This window comes from Bradysia coprophila, chromosome II, assembly GCF_014529535.1.
Source record: "Bradysia coprophila strain Holo2 chromosome II, BU_Bcop_v1, whole genome shotgun sequence".
Taxonomy (NCBI): domain Eukaryota; kingdom Metazoa; phylum Arthropoda; class Insecta; order Diptera; family Sciaridae; genus Bradysia; species Bradysia coprophila.
Window position 1 is genome coordinate 6,448,639 of NC_050735.1, and position 23,498 is coordinate 6,472,136.

Genomic DNA, 23,498 nt, shown 5'->3' on the forward strand with positions numbered 1-23,498 from the left:
ATTTGAGCCTCAACCAGGTGTTGTTGTGCTTGATATCGTTTGGAATGTCAATACCACCTTTGTCATGATTGCTCTAGTTTTTGGCTTTGTCTTTTTTTTAATTCCCAATTTGTACATATGATTTTGATTTATTTTCGGATTTATCGTGATTTTCTTTTTTCATTTCGTATTGAGACTGTGCATAATTTGTCCTTTTGTTAATGCTTGAATTATTAGGCCAAAGCTTGTTTTGTAATTTTAATGTATTTCGTTGTCAGTTAGCTTGAAAAGCCGTTGACTTAATAAATAAATAAATAAAATTTCGTTGTTTTGACATAAAATATATGGGAGAAATGTCAAAAGATCACGAAATTGTAATACTCACGAACTTTTCGAACCATTATGGTTTACCCCTTCTACATCTTTGTAAACAACTCGGACACACGTCAAGCTGTTGACGTAAAAAAGATGTCAGGCATGCAGTGCAAATATTGAAACGAAAACGAAGTGGAACACAAGTGGCGCAGAAAGCCAAATTGAATAATAATTTTTTAGTCGTGATGAGCAAAATCGGTGTTTTTGAACTATTAATGTTCCAAAAGTCCGTCATCGTTTCCAAATTATAAGTCGCACTTTAAATGCTGTTTCCTCTTAGAACTACTAAAATTTTCTTAGAAAAGCGCCATCTTACTAACTTTCTGTAGTGTATAACCATAGAAACATAGACTTATAGAAGATGGGTAGGTACATAGCACTATGGAACTTCGTTGCGTACAACTCTGTAATACAGAGTCTGTATGTAGTCAAAAGAAAATAAAAATCAATTCATCGCGAGCCAAATCATTTATTTTATACAATTGAACTCACGGTCACAAATTGTCACAAATAAAAATGGTTGGTGGTAATTCCAAGATAGATAGTTGGCAAGCTAACGACCCCACCACCCACCCTTACACTACCGTAGTGTCATGATAATCCGTAATTATTTTTTTTGTGGAGTAGGACCTGCGTCACTTCGCCCCATTACCGTTGTTTTATGATGGATCCGGTAAAGTAAGATATTTCTGACGACAAAAATCTATATGAAAGATGTTTTTTGCTTAAACAGTTTAGTCGAAAGAAAGCAGTTCGTTTGAATTAACATCTATACTGCTCACCAATGTAAATTCAAACTTGGAATAAATAACTTCAATCTAAAGCTTGGAAAGTAGGTCCAAGATCAGCCGCGGTAAGAAATAGCACAACATGAAAGTTCGATTTTAAGACAAACCATACTTTTATCTCCTTATTACAACAGGTATACTAAACCCCAAATCTGAGGCACTAGACCACGAAACTTTGATTAAATTATCGACACAAGATTTACAACCATGGAGTTACCTTGGGCAGAGCCATATAAAATAAAAATGGTGGGAGAAATTTTTATGTCTACCCGAGCACAGCGCGAACAATGGATAGAGGATGGAGGCTACAATCTATTTAATCTGTCTAGTGATCACGTTTACATAGATTTGCTGTCTGATAGTGGCACAGGTTCCACTCATTTTTTTTTATACAGTCGAAGTGTAACCAATTTGTTTTTAAATTTGCCTCAGGTGGTTTAATATGACTATTAATTCCGCGCCAGCTGGTGAAACAACTGCAGCAAATTTAGACGTAAAATTGGCTTGCTTTAAGTGATAATTTATTCTCGAATTATTATTATTTCAGGTTCCATGTCTGATAAACAATGGGCGGAAATAATGTTAGGCGACGAAAGTTATGCAGGCTCTCAGTCTTATTTAAAACTAAGAGAAGTGGTACGAAACACTTTTGGATTTCACTATTTTCTTCCCACACACCAAGGGCGCGCATCTGAAAATGTATTGTTTAGCGTTTTAGTGAAGGCCAAGAATGTGGTTCCAGGTAATTCCCATTTTGACACGACAAAGGGACACATTGAATTCCGGAATGCGCATGCAGTGGATTGCACAATCTCCGAGGCTTTTGACATCGACAATTTACATCCATTTAAAGGGAATATTGACTTGGCGAAATTGGAGGAAGTGTACAAAGCGCATCCGAAAGAGAATATTCCATTTTGTTTGATCACAGTGACGTGTAACTCTTCCGGTGGACAACCGGTTTCAATGGAAAATATCAAAGCGGTAAAGGCTCTGTCACGTAAGTACGACATTCCGGTGTTTGTTGATGCGTCTCGATTTGCCGAAAATGCTTATTTTATAAAAGAACGCGAAGAAGGTTATCAACAAAAAAGTATCAAAGAAATCGTCAAAGAAATGTTTTCCTATGGCGATGGATTTACTATGTCGGCGAAAAAAGACGGATTGGTTAACATCGGTGGCCTTTTGGGAATGCGTGACGAGTCTTTGTACCGCTCCTGTGAGTCTATGTGTATTTTCTACGAAGGATTCACGACCTACGGTGGATTAGCTGGTCGTGACTTAGCAGCTTTAGCGCAGGGCCTGTTGGAATGCACAGAGTTCACCTATTTGAACGCACGCATCAATCAAGTTGAATATTTAGGTAAAAAACTCATAGAATTTGGAATCCCAATCCAAAAGCCAATTGGTGGCCATGCCATTTATGTGGATGCTTTGTCCTTTTTACCAAACGTACCTCGAGAAGAATATCCGGCACAAACATTAGCAATCGAACTATACAAGGAAGCTGGCGTTCGCGGGTGTGAGATGGGAACTTTATTGGCAGATCGTGATCCGGATACGCGTTTGAACCGTTACCCTGCACTGGAATTATTCCGTTTGGCAATTCCGAGACGAACTTACTCGTACAAGCATTTAGATTATGTGGCGGTAGCGTTGAAAAATGTTTACGATCGACGAAACAACATCAATTCCGGATTGGAAATCGTTTGGGAATCAGAAATTCTGCGACATTTTACTGTCTTGTTTAAACAAAAGAAATAAATTGTTACAGACACTGTCGTGAAAATTTTCATTTTCTTTTTTTTTATCATTTTCACGAACGAAAAGGGCTGAAGAATCTTAGAGTAATTATAATTATAATTACTCTTAGTGAAGAATGATTTAGATTAAAAACCTAGTCAGGTTCACTTGCGATTTCAATCTTTCTGTTACAACAGATAGAAAAAATTACTACTTTCAACAACAATAGTAACAGATTCAATGATACCGTCGCGATGCTGTGTTCACAGGTGTTAACATCTCAAGGTGAAGGTGTTGAAATTTTAAGACAGTTAAGAAGAGATTTTATCACAGCACTGCTCCTCTAGTCTACCTCTATGCGTACTTGTCGTCTTACAAATTTCACTTTTTTTAGTTTTATGGAGATTGATCGAATTGCAAAGATTGTAACACAGCAGTGGTCTACAATCTGAAGAAACATACTCAATGTCCAGGACCTTGGGTAAATCCACGTATTTTGTGACAGAAATTTTTCTCTTTCACTCTCACAACATCCCCATTGTATTGTAGCGATGGCGCTCTACAATATGCATAGTCACATTTGGTAAGATGACTTACGGTATGTTTTTTCGCACCTTCTTTGGTGCGTATTCGTACATCAAAAAGAGACAAAATTTGATTTGGTAACATGACTTACGCTGGAATTTCCCATGGAAATTCAATGTTTTATCTCCGACTCATAGTTTTTAGGCGCTATCATAAAACGTATGCTAACCGCTCTAATTTTTGATTTTTTGGCTGAAAGAGTAGATTCGACAGCCGGTGATTAAAATCTAAAGCTGATAGTGCGTCGAATCGAATAGTTCGAAAATCAGTGAGTTTGTTGACTATTGGTAGCTCTGTTGGAATCTTAGAATTTTTTCGTCGAGCGTATCCACAATGGAATGGACCATGTCTATGGTGACTTTGTGGATTTTAGCAAACGAAAAGTTGAATTTCAGGTCCATCTTTATGTAATTCAGGGTTTTCTATATAATCACTCAGTTTCATCGTTTTTAACTGGTACAAAACACGCTCTCATAGATGATGACATATTGATCCACATCGAAAATTTAAACCTTGTGCGATACAGCGGAACACATAGCCCAGTGGGGCGAGCACTCTCTATTATAGTTCGAAGAACTGTTCAATTTGAGAATTGTGCCAGAATCTTGGCCAGAATAATAAACCGATTGGCAGCCGGAAACGTCAAAAGTTTGTTTTTTGTCGACCACCTCCACAAAATTATTAGCAGCGCACAGGTCCATCTCAAATATAATGACGGGCAAAGTCACTTAAATTTTAGAGCTATTTATGTGTCTGTGGGGGTAGGGTAATCTCACACACCACACAAATTCATGGTGTGCGAGATTCACCTCTAACTGGTGAATCTCGCACAGTCATGACTTTTCGTTACATGTCGTAAAAGGACGCATACTATGATCGCGTGTGCGAGATTCCCCGACACCGTGTCTGTGGTAGACCGTGATTTTAGGCAATTTCTCAAGTTTTAGCCCAAACGAAGCGAGAGCGACAAGCGGAAGTACTTAAAATCAATCGTCCACAACAGAAGCAAATACAGCTTCTCATGCTGAGGACCTGAATACCGAGAAAAATTCTGAAATTTATGCCCAAGGCATGAAATGAAATAAGGGAAGTAACTCGGGAATCTTTGTTATTAGGTGTTACGTGTCAGATCATGTTGTCTTCGCAAAAATGAATCAGCTTCATGAATTCACGTATTGAAGGCCGAACGAGAAACAGGTTGATTTCATATTATAGGGAAAGTAATAATGAATTGATGATAAGATAATTGAGATAGAGACTGGAAGGGTCAAACACAAAACGTCAGACTGCAAAAATATTTCTTTTATTGACCTTTCATGCATTTGAAATTTTCATACCTGACCGTACATCATTGTTTTATGTATAGTTTGGATTAATCCTCATTTCGACCATTTTTTGTGCAGCTTCTTTCGATTTAAATACGAAGAAATCAATGTCAACCTTACCGTAAATCTCATTCGGATCATGCACAACATTATCTACGATAACAGGATGGACCTCTTTATTCTTTCCCCTTTCAAACGTAGCATCTTCTATATTCTTCCCATCGATAGGAACTCCACGCATAACTGACATACTCATCCCTCTCACTTTCTCATCGAAAAAAAACTTTTTTTCACCCTTCATAAATGAAGTGAGTCTCCAAGCTTTAACGGTCAAGCGACGAAATCCGAGTCTTTCTCGGGTTGGAATGCGCAATTCCTTGGACGAAATAATTATGATAGCGTCACCGTTGTCGTAAGTGCTTGTTGTATATCCTCCATATGTACAAATTGAGAAGGAAGAAATAGGATCACCCTCATCAGGTACTATACTATATATCATTCCTTTGTGACTCCTACTTTCCACGCGGATACGTACAGCCGTGCCTTTTTCGCACAGAACTACGTTAGAGAAATCCGTAATAACACTTTCTTCTCTGGCCGGTCTAACATTTGTCATCATTATTGGTTGAAATTTGTCTTTCGTAATAGCGTCATTCCGTGATATTATAACGTTAATGTCTCCATCTGAGAAACAGTGCGAACTAACACCAATTAGATCGGGCTGGATCTTACGCTCAACATCGACCATGCGTACCTTGCTGCTGCCAAATAAAAAATCTTTTACCTTCGTTGTCTTTTCACTTCCATCCATTGTGATAATTGCTTCAGTCACGGTACCTGTTTGTTTGAAACTTTGTAAATTTTTGGATTTAAAAAAAGATTAATTCCGTTCTACCTTTCTCCGGATCGAATGTTGGTGACAGGAATCGCCAACCGGTAGTTTCAGTATCGTTCTCAATGAACTTTTTTTCGATCAAAGCTTTTCGTAACTCAGCAAGGGTATTGGTAACATTGAATCTGATGATTTCCTGAGCAGAGTCAGCGAATACTTGCAGATCTTTCTTTAGATTTGTTATACGTATTTTGTTCGTGTCGTAGATGTAATCCTTGACTGGAATGTATGCCTCGTACTCCATGTCAGTTATTTTACCACTGTCTACTTTCACGAAACGCCAGGGCTGTTTTTCATCGCCTTCAGAAATGTGATGTAGTTCGATCAAAGTCTTCCGTAAATCGTTCAATGTGCCAGTGATATCGAACTGGATTTCTACTTCTATATCATCACTCGCAACGATTAGGTTTTGCACTCCCATTTTTAACGATCCGTTGGAATTTTTAGAAATTATTAAGAAACTAATCACTCGTCGTACTTGCAAGGGCCCTCTCAATAGAACAAAGTGACAAATTAAAATGAAAAATCATATGTTTAAATGTGTGTGTGACAGCTTCGTGTGCAGACAATATAGGGACGGTAGGGACTCTTAAATGTCAAAAGTAAGGGACTCACGGGACGCACGGGACTCATAACGTCAAAAGAATAATGTCAAATTATGGTCCCAAAAATGTCCGCGAAATTTTGAATATTATTACTTCAAACGAAATGCTAATTTAAAAAAATATATATTTTCGTTATACAATCGCTAAACCGAACTGGTGTGCATACGTTATTTTGCACCAGCTGGTCCCATTTGGAATTGTATGTGACCAGCTGGTGCAAAATAACGTATGCACACCAGTTCGGTTTAGCGATTGCAAGTGGTGTTTGTGAATGAAAATTAGTTGAATTAGTTTAGTCTGTTTCATATTTGTTAAATTCATCAGTATGTTTCCTGGCTTGATAAGAAATCAGACATTCTACTATGAAGGTTTACTGTAGATTTTCAAACCCACTTTTACAACATCTGATTCAAGAAAATGTGTATTTTTTTTATTATTAAGATACTGCCCTAACGTTAGTAAGGGTCGCGCACGGAGGCCTCCGTTGGGCCCATTGTGCTCGCTATAATTTTTGAGTTTACGAGTGGTGAATCTCCTTGTACTAAAAATGTAGCTCAGGATATCTTGTGGGTGAAAGTTCTTTGTCTGGTTGTACAGAATGGTATAGTTACCCAGATATTTCCTTCTGTTATTTATGAATGCCGGACACCAGCAGAGGAAGTGCTCTGCGGTCTCTGCTTCATGCCCACACAGCTCACAGCTAGGGTCTGATCGTTTGCCAATTGTTGTTAGGTGTTTATTAAAGCCGAAGTGTCCTGTCACAATTCCCGTATGTGTTTTTAGCCTTGTTCTACTTACGTTAATTAAATATTTTGAGTTCCTATCGTCTACAGAGTCCCAGTGTTCGTTGAACTCTTTGGTTGTACGTTCTTCAGTTTTTGTTTTAATGTGAGAAGGTGTGATACGCAGTATCGGTTCGGGACTTAACGGGGTGATTGATGTCGCTATTTTTGCTAGTTCATCAGCTTTTTCATTACCTAAGATCCCAGAGTGTGCTGGCACCCAAATTAGTTTTACTATATTCGTATTCGCAATATTGTTAATTTTGTCCCAACATTCTACAGATAAAGCAGATTGAAACTCCACGGCAGAAAGAGTTTTAAGTGCTGAGTCGCTGTCGGAGAATATGTAGATTATATTGTCAGAGATTTCTTTATCAGTAATGATGTGGCATGCCTCTATTATAGCTCTTATTTCAGCTAAATATATTGTACTGTATTTACCTAATGGTAGTATTTGTTTCAATGCAGTGTATGCCCGCACCAGCTGAGTTGTCCATTACTGATCCGTCCGTGTGGAGTCTGATGCCGTCTATTGGGGGTAAATCGCCGTTAAGCCAGTCTTCTCTGTTCGGTATGATTACCTCAAATTTCCTGTCAAATTTGAAGGTTTTCGTTACTCTGTCTGAAGGCCACGCTAGTGATACCTCGTTCTCTATCGCTTTAAACCATATCCTGGTATAGTCGGATAATTTATGTTGCTAGCCCTGGGTTTTAGCTATTCTATCCAGAACGTTAATGGCTTCTGATTGAATGAGAATATGTAGAGGCGGTAGGTTTAGCGTGGTTTCAAGTGCGTCTGTAGGTGTTGATTTTCAGGCCCCTGTGATTGCTGAACATGCTAATCTTTGAAATTTCCTCAGTTTTTATGAACATATTTTAGGTTACAGATATTGTTCCATACGAAAGACCCGTATAAAATAATAGGTCTGAAGATGGTGGTGTAAATCCAGAACATTACTTTGGGTGATAGACCCCAGTTTTTCCCATATGCTTTCCGACATTGCCATAAAGATACTGTTGCCTTTTCTATACGTGCGTCGAAGTGTAGGATACCTCTCATTTTAGCATCAAAGGTAAAACCTAGAAATTTAACCTGTTGTGCCATATTAATGGGTACGCCTTTAATTTTGGGAATGAATAGCCCCTCGATCCTAGTGTTTCGTGTGAACACAATCATTGTTGTTTTCAAGGGATTAATACTTAACTCATTTTCGTCGCACCATTCCGATACAGTGTCTAAGACTGTTTGTAGCAGACCACATAGTGCGTTAACACTAATCCCTCTTAATATAGTGGCTAGGTCATCTGAGAAGCCTTCAAATGTGTATTACAAATTCCAACTCGAATCGTGCACGTCGAATATATCCTGACCTGTGATCGATTTGATTGATTGCAGTCATTTGAGAACAGAATAACGGACGAATGAAACGAAATTATTTCATTCAGCTTCGTTAATTTTTCTTTAATATTATTACACTTCGTCATGCAACATTTTCGAAGCATTTTACCCATAAAAGGTATTTTCAATTCATAAAAGAAATTAAAAACTTCATTTACTCTTTTAATTGTAACTCATACACGTGTTATAAACGAATAATGAATGACAACATGAATATGGGAAAATGTACAGCTCTTTGTGAACAATGTGTTTATTTGAGCGCGTTCAATTTTTAGTTTCTCTTTATGAGCGAACAAGCAATGAAAGTCTAGAACAGGTATGGTCGATCGACGAATTCGTCTTAAACGCACTCACATTTTATGTCAAAATAATATGAAAATGAGTGCGTTTAAGTACGAAAATCAAATTTTTATGTCCTCCGTTCGGACAATAGACCATACCTGTTTTACACTTTCATTGCCAACAAGGCGAACAACTAATAAAAGTGTCTCTACATACAAATGGCATAAAGTGGACTGTATCTCGCAATCTCGCATACATCAAATCAAAAATCATTTTTTTTATTGTAACGTAGCAGCAAAACGAAATGTGAAATTAATTAAATAAAAATTGTTTATTTGAATAAAATAATTTCAGAAACGTGTTCCTGTGATGTTTTTCTACTTGTGAGCATATAAAGTACTTCTCAAAAGTTTTTGTGTTAGTCATGAGTTGTCGTTTTTCGTCAACCTCACACATGAAAGTATCAATTTTGTAACGTAGCAGCACAACAATTTTGGTTTGATTTTCCATAAAAATTAATTAATTTTATAATTTTTTTTTTCCAAATTATAACAGATCTACTAATGCTCTACAGAATCTAGTAGAAAATTTAAGTATCATCGCCTCTTAGTATTCCCTCAATATTGAAGAAGTTTCACAGAAAATGCCGAATTTAGATCACATACATTTACCCATATGTATGAATGGAACAAGACAATTATTGTGATAAAAAAAGGAAGTAGCAAAGTTGACGTTTTTGGATTTAGTGGCGTGTGTGATATGATTTTAAAATTAAAAATCCTCATACAAAAATCCAAAAGGCCCATCGGGAATTCCCCGAATTCACCGTATGGCCAGTCCGGGCCTGAGTCTACCTCTATGCTGCTCCTAGCATGAACAGAATATAGAAATTTTTTCCGTTGTATGAGGTAAAGCATATAATACTAACAATACTAAGCGGTAGCTCTTATCACTGAGCTTATCATTAGTGCTAGGAGCAGTGCTATGCTTTTATTCAATTAGTCTAACTGTTGCACCAGCACTTTCTATGGCGATTGTAGCAAACATTTCGCCAAAGAACAGTGTAATCTTTCGCTCTCCAATAAATTGTTCGTTTTTAGTAAAGTAAACTTTTACAGTTTCATAGACGAGATCATTTTCAGGTCCAAACTTTACTCCACATTCGATTATGTCGTCCTTTCGTAGAACTGGTCCGAATCTATTTCCGATTCCAGAATTCACATATACCATTCCATCATGGCCATGATACGCGATTGAGTTTTTCTCATATCCTGGGTGTTTACCAGTCGTATACTTGTGGTCTGTCAAACCGATTGATATTTTACCAGTGTCGCCTAGCTCAAGAATTTTGACTTTAAAGTAGTAATTCTCACGATCTAGACTCTGAATCGATTGTGCAAAAGATAATTGTTTCCCGCTTACATGCCTTAGCATTGTCGGATCACTGCTGCGGATTTTAAATCCGCTGATTTTCTGCCAAATTTGTCGTGTTTTCATCAAAAATTCAATTTGTTTCTGTTGAACAGCAACCAATCGTGCTAAATGAGTGAAACAATTCGCTTTTTCGTAGTCGTTGAAGGTCATTTGTAGACCACATCCCTTATCACACACGACCATCAAATTTGGATTGTATTTACACTGGTCGACATGGTCCTTGAATTTATGTAATTTGATTGGAACACTACAACCATGCGATTCTGAAAAAATCGAGAGGATCACATAAATTGTGGATATGCCCAGTGATCAGTAGCTAATTCTGCTCTTCTTAGACTTCCTAGCCAGATGTGAAAGAATTATTAACATCGGGTCTGACCCTCTCTTTCTTTTTTCAAAACTAAGCCTTGGGACTCACCAAAATCACATTTCATTTCCAGCTGATCCAAAATCGTATTCAAATCCACGGCTGGCTTCATATCATTGAAGTCCATGGTACTACGATCCAGTGGACAAGTTTTATTAATTGCAAGCCATTGCACTATACAATTTTTGCAGAATGTGTGCTCACATTTCTCGGATCGCATTGGATTATTCATAACAGATGTACAAATAACACAAATACATTGGTCATCAATTAACTCGCTGATAAAACGATGCACATCATAGCCCATTTTATGAACGGAGCAGTAAATGTCTTCTGATTGAAATGCAACTTTCACAACAATAACGCACATAGCACTCTGGTGATATTTTTTATCAACGGCCGTTAGCTGATAAGAATTGTATCATATTTTGATTATAGACTGATACATAAAGACCAGCCTTATCTGCTTAGTATAATATCTACCGCTAGTAGGGGTCGCAAAAAACTTTAAAGTTCCCTCAACAAACACCAAAAATCTTTCTTTTCCACGAATTTTCTTGTCCATACAGAACAAACAAACTAATGTAGGCGTAAGTCTTAACAAGTGGTCAACGCATCACGTGGAGACATCCCGAATACCATATCATTGACCATAGTCATAATTCATAAGTTAAACATTCTACCGGCAAAGCTCCACCTAACGGTCCGAGAGCAAAGCTCAGGCGAGTGAAGTTTTGCAATTAGTAGAAAATGTGCTACAGATCAACCGTTGCACATCGTTCAGTGTATGGACTCAGTACGTATAGTTGTTATAATCATTTTGGAACATAATAAATTGTTTCTGAGTACTCCTGATTCAGCTACGATGAGTGACGGGCTTGAGGTTAACAAATATAGGCAGAAACTCGAGGATTGAACATTTGAGATCCTTACGTTTTTGAATGCATTGTCATAACGATCTTGCAATAGGTCTTGCATTAGTGCAAATGTGATCCTAGTGGGAATTTTAGCACATATTTAGCTCAGAAAACATTTTTTCCGTATTTTCACAAAATTTCCCCTATTGTCCCGAATTTGTCCAAATTTTCCATAAATATTTTCTAGGAAAATCGAGGAAAATGTTGGAAAATATAAGAAAAAGTTTTCCCGAAAATAGTTCCTGTCTATGCTAGAAGTAATTTTTACGAAAATCCACAAGAATTTCAATTGTTAGAAATCATAACGTCAATATGAACTCGAAATGAACGCTCGGAACCTCTTAAGAGACATGGGCACTAACTTAGTACTACTAGGCTAAAATTCTAGCCTACGTAAGCGTGTATCGTATTTCATTCTTGATGATATCTTTCCATCAGAATACTTTTCGAAACATATACACCGCAATAGCGACAACGAATGTGTTAGCCTTAATTAAAAATTAGTTTTGGTTGTAGTCGGTTGTATTTTTTCCCTATTGCCTAGTCTGGTCCTGCATGTATATATTCACCAGAAACTCGATCCCGTGTGTCCTGTATTTTCCACAGCTCAGGTACATTCTTTCTGAGGATTCATGAAATCCAAATTATACTCAAGTCCATCCCTTTGGATGGCCCTGTGCCGCCCCGAATTGATCACTCAACCACTTTTTTTTTCTTTCTTCTTACAGCCTAATCCACTCTGGGTTCAGCCAAAAATCCAATTCAAGTTCAAATACGTCGCATGGGGTATCGTTGCAAAGGCGATGAAATACAGTTTCAGATAAAATTAAATTTTGGACAGTAAAATAAATTGAGTGCGCTGCAGGGTGGTTCAAAGTTCGCCGAAATATTTCGGTTTTTTCGAATTCTGGGTACCTAAACCTTTTTCGAAAATAAAATGTGCAGGATTTACTTATTTCACCATTACACGTCATTTAAAAACGAAATAACCAAAAAAATTATTTTTGACACTTGAAATACCCTATGAAAAAGTGCACTCTAGGCGTAACCAACACGGCTATATATCAAGTAACTCTTTATTGTAGCTTATTTCGCATAACAATTTTATTAAAAATAAATGTTGTGTATCCAACAAAAAGACCAAAAAATGATTCATACCCCACTTCTATATAGAAAGTAGTCCAAATAGTTCCAAGAGTATGTGACCCACGTGGATACATCGAGGAACTCCTTATATTAGTTGATCTCACTCTTATATGCAGTAAATAATGAATAACTACATGAAAAACCTCAAAAAAGCGATAAAATTTTGTCGATTTGGGGTGGAATTAGACTAAAGTCGCTCCAACCCTCTGCAGTGAAACTTATCCAAGGATGTTTGTCCATAGCATGGTACTACTGAGGCTAGGCTATCTTGCCATACATACCAAGTCATGGACTTCTGTCGCTGCAGGCGGTCAGGGTCTCGGTAAAATCACCTAAAATCATTGACATCACCAACAGGTCAACATGGACCTGGTGGTGTGTATACTCAAAATGTGCGTCTCTTCAAGGCCTACAAGGCAAGCTAAAAAGGGTTTTTCTTAAAATTGTTTCCTTCGATTAATCGCAAGAAAATGATTTTGAGGCTCTTTTGGCAGGCCCTTACTTCATGACCTCGATCGCCGACAACAAAACAAATTTCACCAAACGTAATACTACGTTTTACTCGCAATAGTTCAACGAATCGAATGAGATATAACTCAATAATATCCGTGACCTCTTGTCCCAAAATGTCTGATTTTGTTCGATGTTTTGGCAGAAAAAAATTAACATCCAACATCCATTTGAAATTTTTTTGTTAACAAAAAAATTATTCTAAAAAAAAACTTTGAACATTTAAGAATATTTTACAGCTTATTCCACATCGATATCTGTTTGGAAATTGGCATGAAAATTTGAAAATTCAGTGAAACCAAAGTGACATAACGGCCGCTCCCAGCGGAACGTGTGGGCTGCCGGAGTTGCCACTGATGATTTCGGAATCAGCATTCCATACAGATCATAATAAAATCATAAAATCAATCTTACCTCAATTTGCACGATGTTTTGCCTTTGCGGACACACAGGAACGTCGCAAGTTAAGCATGGAGACAGGTAATTGATGAATGGAAGTTTTAGATCGGTTCAAAATTGATTGATTGAAATCTAATAGCAAGTCCAACGCAAACATCTCAAATATCCGCCAGGGCTGTGGAAGATACCTTTGCTAATCTTTTCATTGAAAAGATATTCCTGATCGCTACACTCCAAACTAGTGGAATCACGACCATAACATTAGTTTCTTGAAAGACCCATGCTCGTTGTGTGAAGTCTGACTCTTCATATTTCAAGGAATGGTTTGGCTGAATTTAAACAAACTCCACGAAGCTCAGTTTCAGTTCGATTTCATTTTTATTGCTAACGAAGTTAAATTGCACTCAACTTCATTGATCGATTCGTTGTCACGCTTATTGCAGTCAGTGGAGTCTCTTAACATTACTAAATATACTTTTTTCGTTTAAATTTTGTTTTCGTACAAAAAATGGTTTGTAAGAAATTTTTGGCAAAAATAATCTCAATTAAAAAAATTAAGTAAAGCCACGGGGGACAGTCGTTCAGTCAATCAACTAAAAATCCGGTTCCCCTTTCATATGGCAAATTTTTCCGTGCTCTCCGAACTGAGCCAACGTTACGAATCGCCCGTTGCAAAAATAACAGTGAAACGTATCGGTTACATCCATCTCGTAATTGTCCTCGTCATCCGACGAAATGTACACTGGCTCATTGGCGTCATTCTCTGTTCCCGGAAACTCCGGTTGAAACGGCAGCTTTGGTTTCTTATTCAACTGATATTGAATGGTTTCGTACTCATCCTCGGATTCCGATAATATCTCAACCACATCGTCACAATGATTTTGTGTCGTGTCCGGATCAACTGTACAGTCATTCTTCACAGTGTTTGGTAGATCCGTTTCGGTCAAATTTTCATTGACATCTTGTAGTTTATCCACGCAATTTTTATTCGGTCCGCCAGCCAACATTTTTAAATTTATGTTCCGCATGTTCTCCACCATCACTATCGGCTGTTCCGATATTATTTCGCTCAATTCATCAGGATCCCAATTCGATAGATAAACATTCGACGGATCGACCCATTGCTCGTAGACAATATGTTTGGCTAAGTGGTCCTGCAGTTGGTATGCAATTTTGAATGGTTCTTTGCACACATAACATTCGTAGTTGCGTCTTTTGACAATTGCAACAACCTGATTGCTTTCATCAGAATCCTGTTCCACACTTAATGGAGTACTGAGAAGTGGTGGGAAGTCTATAGGTTCACGATCTGCATCCAATAGACTACCGAAGGAAAATGGTATCTCCACAGATTCAACTGCGTTGCGATGGTAACAGATTTCGTGTGAAGAATCGTTCATACATTTGGTACAATTATGAAGATTCTGCGAAAAGAATTTCCGACATGTAATAAGGGCTTCGATCTCGTGGCCGTTTGTAATTTTACCTTTCTGGGCGCCGAATTTTCGATGGACTTTAAAATCCGTTCCTTCTCCGTCACATTCAGATGGAATCGTTTGTAGTGATAGATCAGCGATAGTTTGGTAAACGGTATGTTACAGATGTCACATTTTACATTACCTCGATGGACCTTCATGTGTTCCTCTGCAACGATTTTGTTTTAGAATGTCTGTGTTCCACGATCGTCAACAATTGAGAAACTTACTCAGTCTAGTTTCGTCCTGCGACACCAATTTGCAAAAATTGCACTGGTATTGCGTTTCACTCCGGGTTTCCTTGGCAACGTATAAGTGCGGATGGAAGCGCTTGTAGTGGTAATCAAGAGATAAAGGCGTGAACCAAGTTTGGCAAACCGAGCACTGTACGTCGCCGTCAATGTGAACTTTGATGTGGACATCTGGAAATGGAAGTTGGCCGTTGAAGTTAAAGAGAAAGCAAGTCAGTGAAGGCAGACAGAGCTACGAGTCTTACCGAATTTCTTTCCGTCACAATTTAAATTGCAAATGGGGCATTGATTTCTGTTCAACGGATTCAGTGCATTCTCTGATGCCTAGCAAAGTTTTATAAGGCAAAAAGTAAGTTTGTATCCATGCGAATCGTTCACACAGAACCACTTACCTCGATCTTATTCCTTTGAAGCGCTTTCTGTAAAAGTTGTGTTGAAACCGAATTCGTATCCGCATGGAAGCGTCTCATATGGTAACGTAACGAGGGCACTGTAAATGGAATATTGCAAATGTCACACTGAGTATCAGCTTCGGTGTGTACGGTCATATGGGTCTCTGGAATTTGAACGTGATCGTAAATTATCTTTAAAATCCACAATTGCATTGCCATCGTTACCCAATTGTTTGGGATCCATACATGTCAATGTGCACACAGTGCATTTGTGTTCATGAGATTGTGGAATGTAGTCCGATGGATGGTAACGTTTCTGATGATATCGAAGGGCCGTCGTCGTGAATCGAATGTTACAGATCTTACATTCGGCATCACCAGTAATGTGGGTGCGCTTATGTTCCTCTGCAAAAAAAATTAACGAGACATTCATTTTAGACGTAGTGTTCGAACGCCGTGCAAGGAGTATGATCTATACCCAACCGCTCGCCAGTTCCAGCGTATACTTTGCAAATGTCACATTGTTGATTCAAATTTTTAAGGGTCTTTTTCTCCGAAAATTCATTCACTTTGACATCGTCACCATGCTGTAAAATGTGGAAAATGATGGATTCATGGTTCGAGTGTGGAATAATGTCTAGTCATCGAAATACCTCTTTCATCAATTTGATCCCGTTGGCAACACGTTCCTCATAGAATTCAGGATGAAAACGTTTTTGGTGAAATTCTAGCGAATTTTTGGTGAACCACACGGAGCATATTTCGCATTTATAATCACCTTCGATGTGCACCGTTATGTGTCTGTCTAAAATTTTGTTATTGTTGAAAAATATGATTTGTCGGCTTAGAATAAAGGTGCCTGAATTTACCGAGTTGTTTGCCATCGCCACATGGTAATTTGCAAATTACGCACTGCGCGTTCGAATTATTTTCCGCCTTCAGTTGCTTGTATTGGTCCTCTAAAATGATCGGAATGTCTTTCGACTCCAACTCATTGAGTCCTTGTAGCTGAAATTTATAAATTTTTGAATATTTAAACCAACTGGATAGGACGAGAAAATTGGTGAGGTTCGGAATAGGGAGACGGTCTACCGTAGACCGAGATCAGCTACGGCCAAAAATCAGGTGGCGTACAAACTTCACGTCAAGTAATTTTAGAACCTGATTGTCTGTTTGAATGTGTAGTGAACTTTTAAATTTGAACTTTCTACGAATCGACGATCACAGATGTTGCACACGTAATTTTTCCAGTCCGCCCTGTGTGGCAAAATTCTTTTCGCATTGGTTGCAGGCAAAAGGTCTGAAATGTCGATAAACTTGCAACGCACAACTTACGTATGTGTTCGCATATTCAAGTCAGGTCAACATTTTTGAGAGTCAAGACGAGATGACTAAGTAATTAAAAGTGGACGTGTCAGACAAAATGCAACTGGAATTTTTCTAGCATTGCAAGTTCACTGAAGCTTGAAAATTTGGATAGTTGCAGTGTGTTTGGTTACTGTTGTAGACACTGAATGACTCGTACGACGTAATCCAATCGTACATTAAGGCGAGATATCAATTAGCACCTAACGTTCTTTCGAGAGTACTTGCATACTTAGAGGAGTGGGTCAGAAGTAACGTCAAACCAGGCTGAACGTGTTGTTGACCTTAAAAGGCTGCTAGTGAGGTCGCTAAACAAATAAGCAAACAAACTTTACAGTCAATTCAAAACGGGTTCAAGTATTTTTTATGTGAGGTTCGGAAAGCGTATGGTGATCTCGGATATTGTACACCCTAGAAATGTGAACTGCTTCGTTGCATAGTTCTCATATTAGCGATGAGTCACCATTTTCAAAAGAGTTTAACTGCATCGAAATTGTTGGGACTGTACTGCGGCGACAGATTTTCATTTTCACTTTTGATCTAATCGTACATAAGTGGAATATAGCGAGTATGCGTTAAATAAAACATCGACCGTTGATGTTGTTTTGACTACAATTTTGTGAACACTCTGAATTGCCATGGTACATGCAAAGTCAAGCGTCAGCAATTTCGATAAGCAAAACAACCTTTAAACACCCATGTATTTTGTACGCTCTCTTAAAATAATAATAAAAAAAATCATTTTTGTGTTTCAGATAGTCCGGATGTTATATGGTGTCGGATTTACATTCCGTTCAATGAATAAATTATGCAAATTTTCGAAAAATTTCTCTTTTTTTGTGAATGCTTTTGTGAGAATCATTAACGGAATTTATGATAACGAGATTAAGATAATGTTAAATGAGCCAGAGATAATGTTTAGAGTCAGCACATAGGATGTGGTATCGGTTGTATGATATCGGAACGGAACGCATACAGTGAATGGCGATCAATACAGTGTTGAAATCAAATTTTTTGTAAATAGTGTTTTTACAATGGACAATGAAGGAGTTTTTACAAATTTCATTTTATACAACGTCCGAAGGCTTTTTCGAGCCGGTCAGTCTTTCTTTAAACAACATACAGTTTTTCAGTCTGTCCTTCTTCTACTCAACTTTTACGGATACCAGCTCCACTACGACTAAAGTAAACGTATTTGGAATAAGACACGTTTATTGTACACGAGAAACGTTGATGTCGTAAGCGTCCGTCTATATCGATGTCGTCCGTTCTGGTATTCAAACATAAGAATAAAATGGTATTTCGATGGAACACAAGTGGGTGTTATTGCCATCCATGGCAACATAATGAGACGAACAAACGTCTGAGCTTTCGACGTGTTCGAAGTGTTCGTCTCTTAGAGTCATGATAAATCATTTTGGATATTCGCCACTGGCAGACGATGATTTTTACATCATTCGTTTCTATGTAACATTCACTAATTGTCCGTTGCCAATTCGCAACGTTAACATGTTGCTGGTTATTGCGACTTGTCAACTTTAGGCACACCGGAAACTGCTAAAAGAGTCAAGGAAAACCTCCAAATAAATTTATTTGGAGGTATTCCTTGACTCTTTTAGCACTTCCCTGTGTGCCTAAAGTGCCTGCTCGAGCATTATCCCCTCACGGTTGGTTTGAAACGAGATTAAATAGGGAACGCCGACCACCAATTATTTTTTTTCATATTATTAATCAGTGATGGACAAGAACATCACACAGGAAAAAATCAAACCGATCGGCTGGGTCGTTTCTGAGAACCAGCAGCTGTGTCGTCCACGGCCTGTAGAGTAGCGGTTAGTTGTGACTTATATTGGGATCGGTAGCAGGACTAATTCTAAGACTTTTTATTAAAAAAAATTCACCTTGGAACATCTGGTTGGGCAGCTGTAGCCCCAAGTAGTCGAAAAATCACGATTTTCAATCGACGATATCTTCGAAAGAAAGCAACCGTGGAAGTTTCTTATTGTTGATATGGATAGAGGGTTTTAGAAGAAATCAGAATTCCCGCATAAGCCCAATAGTGACACCTACACCAAAATCAGTCATATTTGACTTCTTCGACACTCACCTGTTGTCTATTACCACGAAAAAATCATTCAAGAACAAAGGACACGAAGTAGCTGTGTTACAATTTCGAAATTTAAGATTCGTTCGTAAATTTCGTCGTAGAGCGACTTCGCTACAAAAAATCTAACAAAAACGGTACGCGTCGCGACCGATGAGTATCATGCTTGGTATTGTTACAAAGCTAAAGCTTAGGGCCAAGCAACTGTACATGTTTTGAAAAAAGTACGTTGGAAGCGTTCCAGCAGTGTTCAAAGTTCGCCGATGGTAGCAAAAAAAGATGGTCGAAAATGGGCCATTATAGACAACATCTAAAAAATCAGTTACTAGTGGTGGATAGGGCTTGTAACCCTCTATCCATATCAACAATAAGAAACTTCCACGGTTGCTTTCTTTCGAAGATATCGTCGATTGAAAATCGTGATTTTTCGACTACTTGGGGCTACAGCTGCCCAACCAGATGTTCCAAGGTGAATTTTTTTTAATAAAAAGTCTTAGAATTAGTACTGCTACCGATCCCAATATAAGTCACAACTAACCGCTACTCTACAGGCCGTGGACGACACAGCTGCTGGTTCTCAGAAACGGCCCAGCCGATCGGTTTGATTTTTTCCTGTGTGATGTTCTTGTCCATCACTGATTAATAATATGAAAAAAAATTATTGGTGGTCGGCGTTCCCTATTTAATCTCGTTTCAAACCAACCGTGCCCTACGTGTTAAAAATGTCGAATGTCCTTCAACCGCAAGAAATAACTGAGAAGAGCTGACATGGAAATAATGCGATATCCTGTAGAGGGCCATCAGATACATTAGATGAAAACGGGTAACGTGCAGTTCTATCACTTTAGTAAGAAAATCGTACGAAAGATTGGTCGCGTGAAAGACGTAGTGAATGCCGGAATTTGTGGAAAAATTTCGTGTGGAAGAGGCAAGTCAAAAACTACAAAATTTTGGTGTAGAACCATCGAAGACGGTGCAAAGCGACTGGTAAGCAACTAACAAATTTAAATGGAATGTCAAGACTAATCAAAGACCCTGGCCGACTAACTAATTTCCACAGACTTAAGCGATTTTTACTGCTTTGAATGTGAAATTTCGTTCTGACTCGTTTCATTACTCTACTCAAAGTCGTTTCGTCGGGAAACCGTACATTTGTCAAAACGAAAACTTCAAAGAAAATAACGTCAACAACCACCACCTACCTCATCCGATATATGTCGATGAATGGCTTTCAAAATGCGTTCCTTTCTCTGGGCGTCCGGATGGAAACGTTTCTCGTGAAATAACAGCGAAGTTTTGGTAAATCTAACTTTACAAATACGGCACTCGACATCTCCATCGGTATGAACAGCAGTATGAATCTCTGGAAATAAATGATTCGACGATCAAATGCGGCTCAATCGACCGATGAACATCAGTTTACCCAGCTTCTTGGGATCGTCATAGGATAACTTGCAATAGGTGCACCGAAAACGATGGGATGCGATAATTTTTTGGCGTTGACTGCGGTTTGCTCGTAGTTTCTGCTGCAATTTGTAATTTGTAAATTTTTGTCGAAAACGAAACGTTTCTGTTTTTGTACATACCCTGCGCATTCGTTCGGCCCGCAAAACGCCATGGTATAACTCACGATGGAACATTTTCTGATGATAGACCAACGAGCAGCTGGTGAATGGAATATCGCATATTTCACACTTGACACTGCCAATGACGTGCACCTTCTTGTGTCGCTCTGAAAAAATTTACGAAATAAAAACGGTGAAAATTACGACATCACCCGTTGATATCTTAGAACTCCTTACCAAGATGTTCGGCGTTGGCAAATCTAAATTTACAAGTTGGACACGTTACAATCGATTTACCATGCCAACGCTTGTTGTGAATTTGCAGGGCTTCGAATGTGAATCGAATCTGATGGACTTCGCATTTGAATTCACCATTTGCGTGCATATCGTCGTGATGGTCTAGAGAAAACATCTGTCGTCAGATCGAATTTGGTTATTTCAATTCAAAAAAAAAGGCTACCTAAAGCCGCTTTGCTGCGACAAATGATTTTGCAGACGTTGCACGCCTGTTTCATAATTAACAGTCGCGGAAGATCTGGATGGAATTTCTTTTGGTGCATCAGTAGAGACGGGGGTGTGAAGCGAATGTCGCACACCTCACATTTCACTTCGCCAATTTTGTGGATTAGCAGATGTCGTTCTGAAATTTCAATTGCATTGAATTTGGTGGCGAAATTGAATCGAGTAAATTTACGCTTCGTTTTTGAGTCAGGTACATTGGCCTTGCAAATGGTACATTTGTGAATGTCTATCTCCGGATGAAAACGTCTTTGATGCCAAACGAACGACCGTTGTGCAAATCGAATGTTGCAAATTTCGCACTTAAATTTGCCAGTTTTATGGTTCTGCATGTGTTGAACTGGAAGATTCGAAGAGAAATATTTTTTGGTGAACAAAATTGAGACAAAGAGAGAATCGGACAAACCGTCTGCAATTGTAACTATGGCTTTACAAATCTTGCACCGACGTCTCTTGTTTTCGACGGTGCTCATTCCTTTGTGCTTTTTAAGCAAATGACGGTTCGTAGAGCTTTTTATCTGTGAAGCTAACTTCTGGCCTTTGGCTGACTGCTGGCCTTTGGCTTCATCCGCCAACAATTCCGACTGATTTTGTTTTTGATGAAAGTATTTTTTATGCCAGAACAGTGAAACTTGTGAAAATTTTATGTTGCAAACGTTGCATTTATGTTTCCCGTCAACGTGAATCTGCATGTGTCTGACTGAAAACAGTTGGAATTTGAGAAAAAAAAAATTAACGAAAGCCACAACAACAAAAAACGTTTTGATTAACTAGTGATCAAAAGTAGAGTTTTCGTGCGTTTTTTGACCTCGGCTTCGCCTCGGATCAACCAAATTCACTCGAAAATATGCATTTACCTATTCAAAACACATTACGTACGTGAGTCCAAATTTTTATTTTGACGAGTAGAAAGACGGCCCTCTCCTTCGGGTCGGGCTATAACGTCCCCACTAGTCAAGATAAAAATTTGGACCCATGGACATAATCTACTATTACAGCTGAGTGTGTTGAAAGAAGTCTTTGTAACATGAAAAGTACAACATGTAAATAATTATTACCTAACCGGGCACCACCATGCCTAAGAACAATTTTGCATACGCTACACTGATTGCGATGCAATTTTACACTTGACTTAGTTGTCGTTATTGGTGCACTCGTTACGCTCTCAATGTCCTCTGACTTTCTCTTTCCATTTTCTTGTACTGTTTGAGGGCTACTAGCGTGTCCTTCTTTCTTTTCATGTTCTGTCGAATGTTGCGCCAAATGGAGAAGGTTCTGAAATTTGTTTCCGCAAATTTTGCATTCGAGCTGTGGACTTTTGGGCACCACATTTTTCGCGTCCACACCAACGCCGTGTGGTTCAACTTTGAAATTCCATTGCTTTTTCAACGTAATTTTTGGTATCACCGGTTTTCGAACTATTTTTGCCACTTGTGGCTTTTTCATTGAGGTCACATTTTTGGCACGTTTGATTGTATGCTGCTGGATATGATATTTTAAGGCAGCCGAGGTACGAAAGTTTTTGTTACATATATAACACTCGATGAACGATTTCTGTTTGTCTCTACATTCATCACTAAAGTCAAAATGTCCCTCAAAAAGAACAAATTTCTTAAAAATTTTATTGCAAATTTTGCAATAAAATTTCATTTTTGTCTTTTTCACTTCACACTTCACACACTAAAACAAAAATTTGAAGCGGACAAACTTTTCTTCTTTCCGCCTGACACAAAGAGACCTCAATAAAAAACTGAATATCCAATTGTTTACATTATGAATGTCCGCACAAAAGGCACATAAGAGCACTATTGCACAAAAACGGCACATAAACAAAAAATTAATGTAAAGAAGAGAGCGTTTGTGGCGTTTATAAAACATTTCATGCGTTTCATGTTATGTCATGAGCCGAACGTTTTGTATAGTTTGTTATCGCGCGGACAATTTCAAATCTACGATGCTAAATTTAACTTGGGAAATTGTCATTTTCAAGTTAAGACACCCACGAAGGTGGGTGAACACACAAATTTTGACAAATAGATACATTCTGTTGAACACACTCATTCCAGATTGCTTAAATTGGTTAAATTGTCAATTTGAAAAAAAAAGTTTTTATCAAGTTGGCATTTCATACAATCAGTAATCATTTTTTTGTCATAATTTGTATGTCACCGCCTTCGTGATCAACTCAAAAGAGTCTTTACATGTTCTTTCAGAACCTTGGTTATTTTTACTGGCAGATTCACATGCCGTTCGTAACTTTAGGAATTCGTAAAACTTGACAGTTCTTATGGGATTTTAT

General features: G+C 38.2%; 4 protein-coding genes across 5 annotated transcripts; 1 reads left to right on the top strand and 3 right to left on the bottom strand.

Annotated features, from left to right (window-relative positions):
- The first annotated feature begins 1,101 nt into the window (after nucleotides 1-1,101).
- Nucleotides 1,102-2,947, top strand: LOC119069521 (probable beta-eliminating lyase). Its single transcript, XM_037173599.1, has 3 exons — nucleotides 1,102-1,207; nucleotides 1,277-1,512; nucleotides 1,690-2,947. Exons 2-3 carry the CDS (start codon nucleotides 1,350-1,352, stop codon nucleotides 2,904-2,906), a joined length of 1,380 nt encoding a protein of 459 aa, XP_037029494.1. The 5' UTR covers nucleotides 1,102-1,207; nucleotides 1,277-1,349; the 3' UTR covers nucleotides 2,907-2,947.
- A 1,816-nt stretch (nucleotides 2,948-4,763) lies between these two features.
- Nucleotides 4,764-6,179, bottom strand: LOC119069531. The gene is made up of 2 exons (XM_037173611.1): nucleotides 5,691-6,179; nucleotides 4,764-5,632 (listed from the first exon to the last, which is right to left on the bottom strand). Exons 1-2 carry the CDS (start codon nucleotides 6,106-6,108, stop codon nucleotides 4,827-4,829), a joined length of 1,224 nt encoding a protein of 407 aa, XP_037029506.1. The 5' UTR covers nucleotides 6,109-6,179; the 3' UTR covers nucleotides 4,764-4,826.
- A 3,448-nt stretch (nucleotides 6,180-9,627) lies between these two features.
- LOC119069542 lies at nucleotides 9,628-10,893 on the bottom strand. The gene is made up of 2 exons (XM_037173622.1): nucleotides 10,608-10,893; nucleotides 9,628-10,452 (listed from the first exon to the last, which is right to left on the bottom strand). Exons 1-2 carry the CDS (start codon nucleotides 10,861-10,863, stop codon nucleotides 9,746-9,748), a joined length of 963 nt encoding a protein of 320 aa, XP_037029517.1. The 5' UTR covers nucleotides 10,864-10,893; the 3' UTR covers nucleotides 9,628-9,745.
- A 2,995-nt stretch (nucleotides 10,894-13,888) lies between these two features.
- On the bottom strand, nucleotides 13,889-23,015 carry LOC119069559 (zinc finger protein 728-like). Of its 2 annotated transcripts, none has more exons than XM_037173651.1 (17): nucleotides 22,258-23,015; nucleotides 21,606-21,899; nucleotides 21,375-21,539; nucleotides 21,141-21,320; nucleotides 20,918-21,079; nucleotides 20,702-20,847; nucleotides 20,539-20,638; nucleotides 20,318-20,478; nucleotides 16,516-16,654; nucleotides 16,300-16,451; nucleotides 16,125-16,233; nucleotides 15,872-16,051; nucleotides 15,647-15,810; nucleotides 15,500-15,578; nucleotides 15,234-15,425; nucleotides 15,015-15,172; nucleotides 13,889-14,952 (listed from the first exon to the last, which is right to left on the bottom strand). In XM_037173651.1, exons 1-17 carry the CDS (start codon nucleotides 22,847-22,849, stop codon nucleotides 14,122-14,124), a joined length of 3,804 nt encoding a protein of 1,267 aa, XP_037029546.1. In that variant the 5' UTR covers nucleotides 22,850-23,015; the 3' UTR covers nucleotides 13,889-14,121. The 2 variants fall into 2 exon arrangements, with proteins under 2 accessions (XP_037029546.1, XP_037029539.1); XM_037173644.1 differs by having other exon boundaries at nucleotides 20,539-20,641.
- Between the last annotated feature and the right edge of the window lie 483 nt (nucleotides 23,016-23,498).